Below are 17766 nucleotides of genomic sequence, written 5' to 3' on the forward strand. Positions count from 1 at the left end.
TTTCCAGCACAATAACAGCTGATAACTGTTTTTTGTTTGTTTTCTTTTTTTCCACAGAAATCACTCACAGATATTATAGGGAAGCTGCAGAATTGCACACCACATTCAGTTCATTGTATAAAGCCTAATAACTCCAAGTTGCCAGATACTTTTGACAATTTTTATGTGTCTGCTCAACTGCAGTATATTGGTGTCCTAGACATGGTTAAAATCATACGACACGGATATCCCATACGTCTCTCTTTCACAGACTTCTTGTCAAGGTAAATTCTTTTTAGTTTCATAAAATCTTTTTCTCACCTACAGTACAAAGTATTTTGTCATGCTCTAGTAGTGCTTGCAGTGTTGTTTTGTTTATGAGCCTTTCAGACTTAACAGAAAAATCATGTCTTCTAGCAATGGGTGTAGGGTTGTTACTTGCAATGGAAGGAATCATGAACTTTGTGGAAATATTTTTATAAATATCATCAGGAAAATGTGTTCAATGTACAAAAGAGAACTTCATTAAGTAGTTACTTTTTATAATTTATACTATTGATATGATTTACAAAATACAAAATATTGCATGTTGTCCCTAGGTAATTAAAAAAGAGAAGTAGAAATAGTCTCATTTTTATCAGTTTATCATTGTAGGTGTCATGGATTCAGAATTTGTATTTAGTATGCTAGGATTTGCATCTACATATTGATGAGTTATTAATGCTCATACTACAACTCCATTTTTATTATTGTTGTTAAAAAATAGTGAAATTTTTAATTAATTTGAAATGAATGAAAGATTTATACCACTGTTTCTGGGTGAAGAAAAACTCTTTTCCCCTGTCCATATTTCAGTTATTTGATTTTTCCTCTCTTACATTTTCAAATGCTTCAGCAAAGAAAGAGCACCATCTTGTCCAATATGAGGTTAGAAACCTTCTGCACACAGAATCACAGAATGGCTTGGGTTGGAAGGAACCTGGAAGATCACCTAGTTCCACCCCTCCCCACTATGGTTACTCACCTCCCACCAGACCAGGTTACTCAAAGCCTCATCAAACGTGATCTTGAACACTTACAGGGATGGGGCAACCTGCTCCAGTGCTTCACCACCCTCAGAGTAAAGAATTCCTTCCTAATATTTAATCTAAAGAGATCTTCTTTTAGTTTAAATCCATTACCCTTTGTCCTATTACTGTAATCCTTCATAAAAAGTTCCTCTCTTGCCTTCTTGTAGGCCACCTGGAAGGCCACTGTAAGGTCTCCCTGGAGCCTTCTCTTCTCCAGGCTGAACAACCCCAACTCTTTCAGCTTGTCTCCATAGGAGAGGTGCTCCAGCCCTTTGATCATTCTTGTGGCCCTGCTCTGGACTCACTCCAACAGGTCCATGTCCTTCTTATACTGGGGGCACCAGAGCTGAATGCAGCATTACAGCTTGGGTCTGACAAGAGCAGAATAGAGGAAGAGAATCAACTCCTTCCAGCTGCTGGTCACAATTCCTTTGATGCAGCCTGGAACACGGTTGGCTTTCTGAGTTGCAGGCACACATTGCTGGATCACATTAAGTTTTTCATTAAGCCACACCCCCAACTCCTCCTCAAGGCTACTGTCACGTTTCACAGACATGTTGATCCTATCTGAAATGATTTAGTCTTTCCATGGCTTGCCCAAAGAGTCAAAGGAGTTACTTCCCATTACTTTGGGGACAGAAGCACAGAAGGAAACAGAATAACGCAGAGGGAGAAAGAAGAAATAGGGATGCTTCTCTTAATTCAGTGATGGATGCACCTGAGCATGGTGAAATTGGCATATACCTTAATTTTTCCTTGAATGCTTTATAAGAAATGGAAATTTAAATCTTTTTTTTTTTTTTTTGCTTTATTCTGTCATTCTGTTCCGTGTTCTTGTTTGTAAATACTGAACAGTAGTAAGGGCTCTTGATTTTCATTGCAGATTTTATCTTTTGAAGGAGAGGGCTTCCTCCCCATTTGAGTCATGTTAACTAGCAATTTGATTGTGTGGCCTCAAGTGGGTGGAAACTAGGCCTACAAATGTAAAACACAAGAGGGCCCATTGTCCTAATACAGGTAATAAATATAACCCTAGGAACTACCAATCCAAGAATGATTTTAACCAAAGAAAAACAAGTAGGAAAATGTGTCCCCAGATTGGTGCCTGTGGGAGGTTTACCTATAACTATAAGAGTTTCACATTCAAGTTTCTGTCTTGACATCCTTTTGATGGGCTGAGTTTCAGTGAACGTGTCTCTGTGGTTCAACAGCATGGCTTAGCTCAGCTGCAAAGTGTTTTATGTTAGTGATGCGAGGAAATCTTGTTTTTCTGGAGCTGAATGTACTATGCAGTTCTCCTGGGCTTACCTGGCCTGAGAAGTAAGGGATATTAATGGTGGGTCTGAAGGCACTGTATAAAATCAAAGAGGATTTGTGGCACAGATCCCAGCCTGAATTCCCAGATGATAATGAACTGCTACCCTTCCCCACCTTCCTTGCAGTTTTTATCCATTTACTTTTAGGGTCTTCCTTATCATTATCAATAGTGTGGTCAGAGTTTAAAAAAATAATCCATGACAAATTTAAAAATCTTTTTTTTATTATTTTATAATAAAAAGACAATGTTTGAACTAGCAGTCTTTGTGGTGAAGGGGTAGAATATCAGAAAAACTGGATAGTCCGTCAGTAATACAGACAGTACCATTGCTTTCTTAATCTGATGAATTTGAATACATTTCTATTCATTAGGGATTAATATGTCTGGTCTCTAGCATATATTTAAGAGTCACACTTGAACTCTACGATGGCTAAAGAAAGACAGTAGCTAAGGAAAGGTCATATTCTGCAAGAGCACTTCTTCCTGGGCTACAACACTTGATCATTATTTCTATTGCTCTTTTTGGTTTTACCAGTTCTTCTTATGTATTATCAAAGTAAAAGTTGACAGCTGCTAGGTGAACCCCTCAATCACCAAGGTGCGTTGATCAGAAGGAAATCTTGTGGAAATTCTGGTTCTTAAGTGGAAGCTGTGACAGTTACTGTCAATGAATATATAATAAAAATGGGAATTAATAAGGTCAGATGCTATTAAATACTGTAAAAACTGGCAGCACCAATATAATCATAAAATGATATATGTTATTTTAGAGGATTTGCCAACTCCAGCTGCAGTGTTTCTGCTGAATTTGCCTGCAGTGTTGGCTCAGCTTCTAGAGCTCTCTGAGTAGAGAGTCAGAAATCAGTCTTTACCTTATCTTTAAAATAAAAAGCCTTGAATAACATGCATTTTGAACTCTTGGAAAACTTTGCCCTTATCTTTTGCATTAATATCTTAAGATTCTATTCTTCATACTCTAGATTTTGAAATTACTTTTAAAGATGCAGTGTTGTAAAGAGTTCAGAATTTCCAATTTTTTCCAGTCAAAATTATGTGCATAGGTAAACTATTCTCAAATATCCTTTTAATGGAAGATAGAATATAATAAAATAATGATAGAATTAGGAACTGTTCACACAACTTCCTCAGTGCTCTAATGTTTTTCTCAAATTCCTGCACAACTATCAAAAAGGATCGTAATTCAAAAATGGAAGGCATTCTTCTGTCCTCTGTGTCAAAATCAAACAGGTAGGTCTAAGGTGTATGCCACCCCATATGTAGGCAACAAGGAGAAATAAGTACTGCTACAGCACCACCTGGCATAAGCATCCAAGTCAAAGGAATGACTGTCTGCAGATGGCTGTTGCTTTCCAGCATTCAGCATTTTGATATCTGACCTAAAGTGAGGTTAATTCTACCTAAGATAGCCAGTGGGGACTTCAGTAGGAACACAGTAATTTTTTGTTATTAATATTTTGTTAAATGGCAAAAAAAAAAAAAAAAAAAAAAAGAGTTACCTATTATGTGTTCTACAATCAGTGTAGAACAATAAGGCTCAGAAACTCTGTGGGGCACAGACAGAGCCTGGTTGTACATGTTTAATATCTAGGACTTAATCTCTTTGCATCAATTAATAAAATGGATCCTGGCTGACTTCCGTGTCATTCACCTCACTTGGTTGCCAAAGAAGACATGTAAAAGCCATTTGGAATATAAATTTTTAAAAATAATGATAGTGATCAAAGACCCATCCTAAGTAATGAGCTGAGCTTATATTTCTTGCTCAGTGAAGTATAATACAGCTGTTCAGGCATGGTCAGGTAAAAAAGAGGCAATAAAGTGCTCTGTTTTATTAATTCTGAACAATTTTATTTTGGTAGCATCCTCTTCAAATGACTTTGTCTACCATTAATGTAAATTGGATTAGAAATCAAAATGATTTTTTCCTCTTTTTTTTCTTTAATGTGGTTCAGTAAGTTTCCAAACTGTACCCAGTGCTTTGCCCTGCCTGTGCTTTTGTATCCTGGGTTGATGGAAAGTTTATGAACCATCTTCTGCCTTAGAGATTGAGGTACGTGTGTCACACATAGGTCTTGCGTCTGGAATCCTGCTTAGCAGTGGAGACTGCGAGGTCCTTGCACAGGTCCTGAAATAATACATCTGCGTTAGCCTTCCCTGCCTGTTTGCAACACATCTTCAGGGCTGTTGGACCCCAGGATAATCTCGGTGGGTTATGTGAACAGGTATTACTTCCAGCCTTTCACTTAATCACTTAATAACTGATGAGTACTGCTGGATTTCTATGACCAAAAAAAAAAAAAAAAAAAATATTGTTCAGAAAGACCAAATAATTGTCTACTAGTATGATGTCCATCGTCATTATTTCAGCACTTTTTGAGTGTTTCTTGAAATTTCACAAATATCTCTCTAGTTTCCAGACTGTCTTTTCTGGTTTTAACACTTTCAATTCAGTCTTGTCTTTTCCATCATGGAACTCCTTTTCTATCTTCAACTGATGCTCAAGGAAAAGCAGAAAATTTCATGTCAAAGGGAGTGTATAGGCTATATGTAGAGACATCTGTTACAGTATTATTGCAAGAAGAGATAAATCTCTAGAATGGAAATTCACCATTTCCAGTTCTCTCATTAAAATGGCTTAAATTGAATTAATCTATTCTTCAGTTGTACCTATATTCATGCAGTCAAGTAGCTTAGATTATAAACAGTTGTTTGTATTGATAAGACAAAATCATGTGAAGATTCAAAGGCACAATGTTAGACGTTCCTCTTCCTCCTCCTACTTCCTTTTATTTCTCCTCTTCCTTCTTCTTTTCATAGGCTAATCTTATTCTCTATGTACAGAATATGTTAAAATATCTAAATTATAATATGTAAGCCACATAGAATCAGTTAAAATAATAAAAAAATCTTAAAGATTTTAATGTCTTGAAAATAGAACATTAAAAAGAGTAAGCATTCTATTTTTTGTTTTGTTTTGTTTTAAAGTAACTTTTAAAAAGGACCACCTTTTTAAAGATTTCCTATTTTCTCAGTAGGAAATATTAGGAATGAACATACAGAACACAATTATAATAGATTCTTATGGTAATAATAGCAGTGAGGGTAAAAAAAAAAAAAAAAAAAAAAAAGTATTTCTGAAGCCTGTTCTATTTACAGGTTTTATTCTGATTTCAGTATGAAGTTCCTAGAAGTTACACTTAACTGCAGATCCTGAAATCTGCAGTTTTACTCAGGACGGCATTAATTGATACCAAAATGCTTTAATAGTGAACTTCAGTAGAAGATCAAAAATGGCTGCAGAGCACTTAAGGGTTACTAAGTCATCCAGACAGTTGGCTTTGCTGGGAGATCATTCTGAAGATGATCTTTCCATTTTTCCTTGGAAAGTTTATGCTCATAGTAATATCATTGCTTTATCTAGTAAAGTCTGTTCTTTTGCAGCTGTCACAAAGCTATTACACTATTACAAGTTTTTAATCAAATTTGTACTATTAGCTGATGCTATATTGCACAGATTTGTTGTTTGTGACTGTGGATTTATTGTAGGACTCATCATTGCATATCTGAATTCTCTTTGTTCAGAAGCTTTTTGGTGTTTAGTTCTTTCTCTGTATTTCCTCTTTCTTTTTGTCCCCTTGAGAGCAGGGAAGTTATAATATTTTATAATATATCCGTAGTGAATTACAAAACTGCATCAAAGCATTTCAGAGTCTCTTGAGCAAATTAGGCAAAGCTTTAGCTTGAATGATGTACTGAGTAAATTGCAAAGTGGTAGGTCATCACACTGACTGGCCCTTTTAGCTTTATTGTCTGCTATACAATAATATCATCAGTTTTCTCATAGAGCAGTGCATTGATATGCACTATAATACTTTAAATTCTTGCAATGACTACAAGATATAGTCTTACTGCTGTTGAAAAGCAATATTGAATTAAAGTAGATGCAATGCTACCAATTTATTCCAAATGACAATCTCATCATTGCATTGTTTGTTGCTTCAGACGTAAAATTGGAAGTGATATTTTTGACCAGTATAATAAATAGGACAATAATTTTTGTTTGTCTTTCTTTTAAAATTCAACAAAAGGTGAGTAAATGAAGTATTTTGAAGTCATCATTTTGAGAACACTTTTAATGCAAATTCATAAACAAAGTTTAAAACTATGATTTTTAAAAACACTATCTTGTTAGCAGTGTCAGTAATCATCAAATTCTATAAAGAAGTTGCCTTAATAATTGTACAAAAGTGTTAAAAAATATGGAGGTCTTTTGAAGGAGACTCATTTTATTAATGCATAGGGTTGTTTAAAAAAAAAAAAAAAAAAAGAAAGTTTAGAAAGTTTGGTTTCCTAAATGTCAGAAACAAACTTTAGCCTTGGGCTTTCAAAAGCATATATCCACAAAGAAATGGATAACATTGGAACCTTAAGACCAATGGCATTCCAAAGTAAGAGTATTTATTTATTTGTTTGTTTGTTTGTTTGTAAATTATTTTTATTTTGCTCACAATATTAGCACTCCTTGTCCTCAAACCTAACTTCACATGAACTGTGCTTCTCACTGCACTTGACTGGGGGCAATGGAGTGTATAATCTTTGTGGTTTTTTGCCCACCTTTCTGATAATGGGGTCCAGTTTGCAATAATTTATGGCACTCTCGGAATTACTTTAAATTACTAATCCCATGTTAAAGCCTGTTAATATAGGGGATTGATTATGCTGTAAACTTTGACCAGAACCCAGAGTGCACTGATGATCTCCCTGGCAATCCACATATATTAGAATTGGTGTATATCACCTAGGGAGTTGCCTAGATAGATGTAAGTAGGTATTTCTATAGTTTAACTACAAGACTATCTATCTAGGACTACATATAATCTTATACCATTTGATTTTTACTAATACAATGTGGTAGTGCATGGATAGTATCTATCATATTATGAATAAACTAAAAAGCTCCATATGTTACAAATATACTAAAGGTAATAGAATATTCTAGTTTATCTTATTTATGGGTGTTTCTTTGCAGCAGTTTAGCTTTGTTTTCTCTGTTGTTCCCCTTTAATACTCAGAAGACAAGAAATAAATTATATAGCATCAGATATCTTCAGATGCCTATAGGGACACAACCAGTTAGGCTGTACTTAAATTATAGCGTATAGAGAAAAACGTACACCTTGAAGATATTATTCAACCTAATTATTTTAGATTTATCCATTTTTTTCAGGTATTTCATATGGTCAGTTGAGGTCTTGTCTGTGGTTCCAACAAAAAATTTTACGGGCTTCAAATTTTAACAGGCTCCAACAAAAAAACTGAATTTGTGGATTAGAAGTAGAAGTAGCTTTTGAAGTTACACCATAGTACCATCAGTTCTCCAGGCCACAGAATAAGCAGTATTGTACATGCCATGAACCAGTGCTTATGCTGCATGTCACAGAGTTGGACTGGGAGAATGATAAAGCTGCTGGTGTTTTGGGGGATCATCAACAGTGCACAAATGAGTATAAGAGAAAACAATTGGAATTTTCAGTGGTAAATTGGACATCTATCTTTCTTCCATATTAGAAGGTAAAAATAAGTATCAGCATTGTTTGCTGGATATCTTCTAAGCTTTATAATGCAGCCCTCATTTTTTCTAAAGCAATCATAAGTGGATGTAAACAGTTGTGTCATTCCACTGAAGTCAGTTGAATTATTCATGTTTGTCATGTACTTAGAGTTCTGTAGGATCATCATGAAAAGGGATCCCTTGAGTAGTGGGATGTAACTCAGTAATAAAACACACAGATATGAGGAAATAAAGGTGGCATGGTCAGTTTTGTGGTTGGCAGTTCCTAGCTTCCGAATGTGTCCAGTCTGAATGAGCTTCTAGTGTTATTTGTATTAAATTTAGTATTGAATGTATAAATCTTAGTGGAACTTCCTACATGGAGTTTATTGTTTTGTACAATAGAGAATATCCTGTTTTTCAGGTTGTTTCAAAGAGAACCTCAAGGTATTGTTCTTCCTCCACTACAATGACGTGAAGGGTTTTTCCACCTTTCTGTTTTCCATCTTTTTTTTTTTTTTTTTTTTTTTTTCCTAGTTATGTTAATTTTCTTATGCAACAATTAATATATGGGACACCCACAAACGTATTTCTGGTTGAACTTTTTCAGCAGTTTCAGTCATTTTCTATATTTTGACTTAAGGAAATATCTGTGAAACTTTAAAATGTTTACTTCATTTCCAGAATTACATGCAACCCTTGGTACCTCTGGACTGACATTCAGCTTCCACTATCTGAATTTGACATTTCTCATCCCTCAGGGTTAACTAAACATTTATTAAACCACTAAATAGCCCTGTTACTCTAAGATATCCATATTATATTTATGCATATTTTACGTCTGTGAATTTAAAGGCTCATGCTGTTTCTAAGCATGGAAAAATGTTCCCACAGAATACTAAAATACCACAGTACTGGGTTCCATCTAAATGTCTGAATTGTAAAAATAGGTAAAATTATATTTGTGTATAAATATGAATATTAAAAGTTCTTAATACAACAAGCTGCCTGATGTCTGTGTGCCCATAACAAACAGCTAATAACATTAACTGATTTCAGAACCTTGATGTTTTAACCAAAATAGCTCTTGAGTACTTCACAATTTGCTGACAGCACCTAATGACAAAGATAATGGACAGAGATTTATATATGGCAGTAAGAACTTCAGTTAAATGCCTGCCATAGAAATAAACCTGTTAAAAGAAAATATTATCAACCACTAATCCCTTTACTAATCCTTATACATTGAAACCCTTTTAAGGAAATGCCTATTAAAATAATAAATCTATTAAATTAATACAAACAGGCTATCTTTAAAATAAACATTTTAAACAAGTAAGTATGCAACACATTAGTTTATGCTAATGGCACTATGCAGGAAGTTTGAGTTATCTAATTATGGAGCAAATTGTCACATGGATAGATTCATTTTATAGCTTTAAAATAATTTCTGTGTATTCATTGATTAATTAAATATAATTGTGTGCTTGTGGTGCCTAGAAAAATATAATCAGTTGTTTTTGACTGCTTCTTTGTCTGTTCATAAGGCTTGTATAAATGCAGTCCAGCTGCCCCACACTCAAAAGCCACTGTGACCCTCCTGCTGTTTTTTCTTTCTTTGGTTCTGCAGCTGTTAAATTCTTTCCACTCAACTCAGACATTCATGGCACCCTTTTTCTCCTTATCCGCATCCTGATATTCTTTACAACCATTTAATCTTCAGCAGAAGAACCTGTAATGAGACGTCCTGAAGCTACATTTCCTAGTCAGACTGAATAATAGCAGGCAGCTTATACTGGAGACATCTGAGAGCAAACACAAAATCCCATGCAAGCATGCATGTAAAAACCTTTTACATGGCTTAATCACTGGATCTTACTTTGTGCTTTTTTTTTTTTTTGTTCTTTTCTCTTTTCTTACACCAGTGTTGCATTAATTTAATATCACTGATTGCAGAATTACCCCTGCTGTACTTCACAGTAAATGAGAGCAGAATCTGCTCCGGTATTGATACAGCAGCGCAAGGGGTCTGCCTTTGCATATCTTGAAAAAATGTTGATTTTTCAACAGTACAGTTTGTCTAACATTTACACACTCGAGAGACTGAAGAATCACTGTTACCCAGAGTGATACTACTCGTGGGGTTCAGAGGGCACAAGGGAAGCTCCCACTGAAGAGAGTAGAGGTAGAGATGATCTTCCAGAGCAGCTGTTTTGCCTGTATGGTTTAAGAAGGTCCTGAAAACCTTCCTCATAATCTCAGTGCACCTTCTCTGAGTTACCAATGCGAGAGACATCTGGGAAAGATTCTGTGTGTTTCCGTTCCTTGGGTGAGTTCTTTTGTTGAACAGAAGAGTAAAAAGCAAAAGCAAAGAAGAAATAAATAATCATTTATATGGAACATCAATTTAAATCCTCTTTCCCTTTAGTATCAGTGTTTTCCATTTCACTCTGGCTTTGCTTTATGCTTCTATCTCAATATACCTTGAAATAAACTGGCAAGGGCTTTCCTGGCAGTCAGAGACATCATAGCAGCCCCTCTAGTAACAGGAGACCAGGTGGGAAAGAGTTAAGCCCATTTTGTCTGCAGTGTTTCAACTCAGAATCACACTGCCTTTCTGAAAAGGTTTTATGCATTTTTCAGAAAAAGTCTGAAGCCACAATTCACTTTGCTTTACACAACCTGTTTGCAGTTTTTCAGGCATCTGCTTCTAAGCTTCCTGAGACAGGAGACTTTCTATCTTGACTTACCCAAAGCTGGCCTGCTGGTGATGCCCAGTTCTGCAAATTTCCTGGAGACCAGGTGCACAATATTATGATATCACCAAAAGCTTTGTCTCATAGGGTTGTGATCTTAAAGAAAGGGATGCATTAAGTCATCTTCTAATTGTTTATATCCTGAGTAGTGAGATGTGACTCAGATTCACAGGACAGGTTTTTCCTCTGCGGTAGGAAAGGACAGAAATGTACCCATCTGTTCAATCACCTTTAGACTCCCACTCCTAGCATTCCTATATTCTGGTGTGTGTTTAAAAAAAAAAAAAAAAAAAAAAAAAAAAAGTGTACCTTTTGATCCTTTAAGTTTTGCAGGGCGTCTGTTTTTGATGCCCTGTTTTCACATGGCTATGTCTGTGAAGGTAAACTCGTTTCATTATACAGCAGTCCTATAACCACTGTGTATAATACAGAATCAAGTTATCAGTTTGATAAAGTTGAATTTGTTCTTCAGTCCTTATATTTCATGTACAGGGAGGGAAACATTTTACTGCTGTATGTGTGTGCTTGTGGAGTGCCCAAACATGAAGAGGAAATTAGCTATGGAGAAGGCCTAGAGGGAAATGTAAACATTTACAGAGTTAGAGGCATGTTTGTGTAATATGGGTGATTGTCTGTTTGATGCAAGTGTATTTTTGATTTAATTTTTGCCAATTCCTTAAGTAAATACATTTTTACATTGCTTTATGTAGGTGGAATGGGAGTGTCAGCTTTAAGTAAGATAATGCAGAAGTATTGTAATGCAAATCTTTAGCAGATGTTGTGAATTCATTTTTTTATTTGCATAGCTGAATCCACTAATCCCAAGAGTTGAACTATAATTTATATTCTATTTATTATTCTGCTGCCACATTGTCTGAGATGAGGAAGCCCCTGCTTAATTACATGAAGTATATGAATAAATATTCCAGGATTAAGATACGTGGGTCTTCGTTATTTCTTCTCTCCAGAAATTGCAGTTCACACATCTAGAAAAGATTGAGGATGACAAAACCTGATGCAAAACCCGTAAAATTTAGGAAAGAAAAAAAATCCTTTCAAGTCACTTGTCTATCACCCATCACAACTGGTTTCTTTATATGAGAGATTTATTTTGGATTTATTTTGTACTTTATTCAGTCTAAATTAAGATATCCTAAACAACCACTTCCTGTGCAAGTTTATTGTGATTCAGTGGATTTCACAGCCCAGACCCTCCCTCAAAAGTCTGTACTGAGCTCCATGTAGGGCTGATGCAGGTCACTGTAAAATTATGCCATGGGGATTTTCTAAGTCTTTTTCACTTGTGTTTCTTTGTCCTTAATTTTGCTATTTTATCTCAGTTACATACCATTTAGGTCTTTCTATTTTTCTTTTTCTCCATAGACATGTTAAAGCGTGCCATTCATGACCCTGTGCCTTTATGTAAGGAATTAAAATGTTGAAGTAAAAAATCAGAATATTTCATCAGCTGAAAAGTTTCTGGGTTCTAGTGGTGTATAAAAGCACTGTCATGAAGCTATCATACCTGGCAGTTTGCTGTAAGATTGCTCTCAGCATGATTGCTTTTCAGGTTTCTTTCTCTCAGCAAATAGCTGTCAGGTTAACCCAGCAAAACTGCTTGCGGTTTTTCCAAAATGACTCTAATTTTATTTTCTCTCTTAATTCTAATTGGTCTGTAGGTCTAGCCATTTAATCCTGCATTGCTTGATATCAATTAAGATATTGTAAAACCTAATACCATGGTATGCAAGTACTCTGAAGTTTTGGTTCATTGCCACATATACTTATTCATCATTTCAAACCTATTAGGCAAATTGCACTTCATGCATGTATGTTCATGTCCACACCTATACGGATTATCTCTGTAAGTCTGTATGAAGCAGACTCAGTCCAAAACTGTTGTGTTACATAAAGGTGAAACTTACAGTCCTCTTATCTTGTATTTTCGTACTTCTACCAAATAAGCCCCAAATACAATCTCTTTTGTCTGCTATAATCTGTTTTTATAAAGGCATCTTTTTATGTCTGTCAAGGGTTTATTCTATCTCAAATTTTGAATACCTGATTTGAGTGTTAATATTTATGCTGTATAACAATATATTTATATTTTATATATTGCACAGAGATTGGCAAAATCACTTTTCTTTTCTTGGAAACTATAATACTCTATTTCACCTTTTCTAATTATCTGGAATTTCCCTTGTTCCTCATATTTCAAAGATAATTAGGTTATTCCTTTAATTAAAAAGAAAAAAAAAAAAAGATATAACACAGGGAACTAGAATGACTATGTATCCTTTATACATGTATACACATAACATTAATCAAAATTCCATCCTATTATTTTCTGGTGACTGTTTTTACAAAGTTTCTATCACTTGAAACGTTTCCAAATGTCTTATCTTCCCTTGAAAAGGATAGGTTTCTCTCTGCAGTAGATAGATCCTCTAGATATTTCAGCTCTCACTTGATAGATTTTTCAAATACAAGCCATGCCTAACCCACTCTCCCCATCCTCCCCAAATCCAAACAAACAAAACTAAAGATCTTGAGTTATGAGCACATAGTGACAAGTTTTGCAAACAAAGTCCATCTCTTTCACATATTTCACAGACATAATAATACATCAATCTGTTACTGGTTGTCAAAGGAAGAAAAGAAGAAGTTTAGAAAGGAAGAAAAGAGAATTTAGTAAGACAGCGCAACCTGTTTTTACTCCTTTGTGATGACAATTTTTACATTTCTTTTAGCAGAAATACATTATACAGGTTAATTTGGATTGCCTTCTTTTATTCACTACCTTTTGAATAGATCTTACTGAATCATGCCATTTTAACTTGGCAAACAGAATACAGCATAGTAAACAAAAGAAAGAGAAAACGAAACGGCAACATAATGAATTACACTGGCAGGACTGACTATTTTTCTTTGCATAAGCTGTGTTTGGATATTTACCACTTAAAACTACATTACTTAGCACTGCTATAAGGCAGCTGCATGCCAGCCATATGTGATTTTCATTTCTGAAATAACAAGACAAAGACATGGAGAGAAGGAGTTGCTTTCAGGAAAGATTGGAGTTCTGGTATTCAAAGCTGTCCTCTTACTGAGGACATTGGACTGCGCTCAGTAGATATCTCTAACTTTGTTCTTTCTTGGCTAAGCAGGAGAAAGACCTGAGAAATAGAATAGCAAAATCAAACAAAGAGGAGAAAAGAAAAAAAAAAGAGAGAGAAAAAAAGGTATTTTTGAGGCATCAGTTCAAGGACACCAATGTGGTTTGTGTAAGCTGTTGATTTGGAGCTGCTTGTTTTTGTGCCCTTTGTACTTGCAATGTTCTTTCCATTAGTGTCTTCTATCATGTTGATGTTCTATTGAAATTGAGTGTGTGGTGTTTATTCCGATGCTTAAAGATTTGCTGTGTATACAGAACTGGGAGTACAGCCCTACGGCCTATTTGTGCACACTCCATGTAAATCAAATAATGTGCTGAGCCTGAGAGTATGTCTGTGGGTTACTGTGCCATAACCTGAACTCAGGAATATTCTAACAAAGAAAAAAAAAAAAGAAAGAAAAAAGAAGAAAAAAAAAGCAGCCTGCTGGATCTTGTCAGTTGTGTACTTAGGGAAGTGAAGGAGAAAATGATCAGATAACACTCATCTTTGAAGACCCAAGAGAACTGAGTTTTCCATATTCACAAACTACCTGAAGGCATTGGCAGTAGTGTCTAGTCCAAACAATCAAAAAAAAATCTTCATGATAAAGGGCAACACTGAGAAGTGAAAGAAAAGAGGTTAGAGCACAAGTTCTACGACACCAGAGGGTTCCAGCCAGACCATGCTCACAGTGCCAACCTGTCTAGCCAAAAGCTTTCTTCTGTTGTGTTAAACTTACAGGTTGGGAAGAGGACAGTGCTAAGGATGAAGGTGAGGTAAACACACACTGGTTTCCTGTAGAGAGGATGAAGACTGGGAGAGCTCCCTGATGATCATTTGTAACTGGAAGGAGAGTGCAAGTGGTCTTGCATTTCCTAATGCACACTACGTTAGTGTTTACATGTTGGCGGAGGAGTATAGTCAATTTAATCCTTTAAATCTGCCTGGTTTTTATTTTGTTTTGGATCCATTAGTGAATAAATTGCTCTGGCTAGGACATGAGATCTTGCTCTTTATCAGCCTCTCTACTTTCCTAGGAAAGGGACTCACTTTGTCTAACGGTACATGTCTATGCTGGAATTGGGAGCATACACACCCTATTTTTATACTCAGTGGAAAGAAATGGGGTCATACAGTGCAAAATTTATCTGAACTATTTTAAGCATCGGTGTTACAACAGAGTATATGACACTCAAATAGCATCTTCTATTGACTTTTAAGAAAGTCTACACAACTAATTCATCAATGGAAGTTTAGCTGAAATGTATTTCACCTCATTGAAGTCTTTTTTAGCAAGGTAGCTCACTAGGTTTCTCGGGATCACCTCTAAAGCCTTACAAATATATTCTGCGTTATTTATGTGGGGAAAATATATGACCTGTCAGTGAGAAGAAGCCTGGTATTTAATTGGGTTGTTCATTTACCTAAGAGTGAACTAAGGTTACATTGCTAACAGAATTCTCTGGTAAGGGAAGGTTTCAAAGACTCTACAGATTGCATTTCCCCAGAAGCAAACCTCAGTGTTTGCACATAACTCAAGTTTATCTATACAAGCCTACAACATAAATTCAGTATTTTTATTATGATTTTACTATGATACAGTAAATATGATGAATAGTAAGTTCTTTTGTTATTCTTGAGACCATGAAAGTGTTAAATTTAACAGGACATTAAATTATTGTGTCTGTATGGCAACACAAGCTTCCATTCACAGTAGAAAGTATCTGATATGCTAAATATGAATAATTTCATGTTTTGATAATAATATTGTTTATTACACGTTTTTTTGTGTGTTTTGTTTTATATCTCAGTTTATTATCAATTTTATTTTGCTTTCTTTTTAACAAAATGCTTCCTGAAGGGAATATCAAGTTTAAAATACAAAAAAAATCACAAAGCCATAGATTACATGTTTGGTTATACCTCCAAAAGGAAAAACAAAATAAAGAAAGTTTAAATGCTTTAACACATTTAAAATTAGCTATGAAAAAAAGTCAAATAAGCTTATGATTACAATGCCACTTTTGTCCAGGACAAATTTGGGCTGCCACCAACAGATGTAGTCTGCTCATCCCTGTTTCTCCATTCCCATTACTATCCTGGTGTCAGTACTGATATTTGTATCAGTATTGTGCTGAAAATCAAATCAACCAGGGAAACATTCTGGTGGAGAAAAATAGCTACAAATTTTGTGTAGTTTTTGTTTAAACAGTCATATACAAGATTAAAGTGATTGATCTGAGATGGCAGATGATGATACCAAGTCTAAAAGTCTAAAAGTAATGTTTTTTTGTTGTTGTTGTTGTTTTGTTTTGTTTGTTTGTTTGTTTGTTTGTTTGTTTTCATTCTAGGTGTTTAGATAGCCAACAAATTTGAAAAAGACAGAGAGGAGAAATAAGGAAGTTCTCTTAGGCCCACTCAGCAGATGAGTCAGTCAGTCAGACAAGTAGATATAGAGTGAGAGCCCTCTCAGCCACCCAAAATGCAGGCCTCCAGTCTGGACTTCTCTCAAGTCCATCTGTGGTCAGTAGAGAAGAGCACCTCCAGAGGGCAATCTCTTCTCATTTTAAGAAAAATGTCTAGGATGCATAGAACAAATCACCCAATGGAAAAACCTGTCTTCACAGTCTGTTGTGAGATTTAGGTGGCTAACTCAGACTAGGAGCATAGCTTTTCAGTAGCTAACTTAGGAAGAAGTAGGTTATTTTCAAAATAACTTCCTATATTCAAAATGGAAGTTTGTGGCAGAATTGGGAAATTAATTTAAATTTCCATAGTTAGCTCTGTGTCTGTTACCACAACCACTAGCTTGTCCTCTTTCTCTAAGATAGAACTTGTTTTAAGGGGTAGACAGGAATTTTAAACTTTGATTAGACTTCCAGGATAATGTAATGAAATTTCAAAGATTTTTAAGATTGGGGAAAATCAAAGGATCATTTTTGTCCGGCTTCTTGTATAATAGAGATTGCAAAGTACATTTGGTAATCCTTGTTTTGAGTCCTGTGATTTGAATAGTTCTAAAGTAAATCTGAACCAAAGTTAGAATTTCAGCCTTTTAAACTTTGATTTGGCACTGCTTTAGGAATGAAATATGTTTCTCTGGGTTTCTACTATGAGTGAGTTTCAGGCTGGCCACTTTCACAGTTGCATCTTCATGCATTGTGAGTCAATGCTGAATCATCTTCATTTTAGTCAGCATTTGCTAAGCTTTCCAGCTGTTTTCTCTCTAATACCTCTGATTCTCCATGATTTCTAAGAAAAGCTGGTTGATACAAGTATGGAAACAAGGTGGCCCCAGCCTTAATGGCAATACACAAAGCAAATGTCTTTCTGACCATAGTTGAGCTATTAAGAAAATAAGATCCCCAGTTTCCTAGTGATAGTCTAGGGTGTTAGACTAATCAGAAGGGTTTCTGATAAAGTTTTGGCCCCTTCCAACCAGAATTCCGCCAAACCAATCTTGGACATAATTTGGGAATTAAAACAGGCTAATGACCAGTAATCTCAGAAGGATGTTCAAATATGGCTACACTCCGTTGGAAGGTGACAGTGTTTAACAGAACATAGTAGAATACTTAATAAACGGGCACAGGCTGTCTGTTGTTGTTTGCTTTGTCGGTGGTGATGGTGATTTTTGTTGGGTTGTGTTTTGTTTGTTTGTTTGTTTTTCCAGATATATTTTCTACGGCAGAAATAATTCCTCTCAAATTTCATTTACTAGCCATAGATCCTTAGCTGTAGAGTCTTCAGCAGGACTGCTACCAGACCAGTTGACATTCCCAGACTGCAGAAGCTCAGTGTAGCTCCAGGATGCTAGAAGTAGAGGTTCAATTTGGCCTTAAAGTGGTATGCCTGACGAAATTGCTCCAGAGTTGCTATGGCTTCTGGGACCATTGATATCCCCGGAACCCGGCAG

General features: G+C 35.5%; 1 protein-coding gene across 2 annotated transcripts in view; it reads left to right on the plus strand.

The window, feature by feature from the left end:
• Positions 1–17766, plus strand: part of MYO16 (myosin XVI) — a 374412-nt gene that overhangs the window by 291628 nt on the left and 65018 nt on the right. For both annotated transcript variants that reach the window (XM_032185978.1, XM_032185970.1), the window contains exon 27: positions 58–263. In XM_032185978.1, coding sequence (XP_032041869.1) covers positions 58–263 — 206 coding nt within the window. The remainder of the gene's footprint in view (positions 1–57; positions 264–17766) is intronic.

This window comes from Aythya fuligula, chromosome 1 (assembly GCF_009819795.1).
Source record: "Aythya fuligula isolate bAytFul2 chromosome 1, bAytFul2.pri, whole genome shotgun sequence".
NCBI lineage: Eukaryota > Metazoa > Chordata > Aves > Anseriformes > Anatidae > Aythya > Aythya fuligula.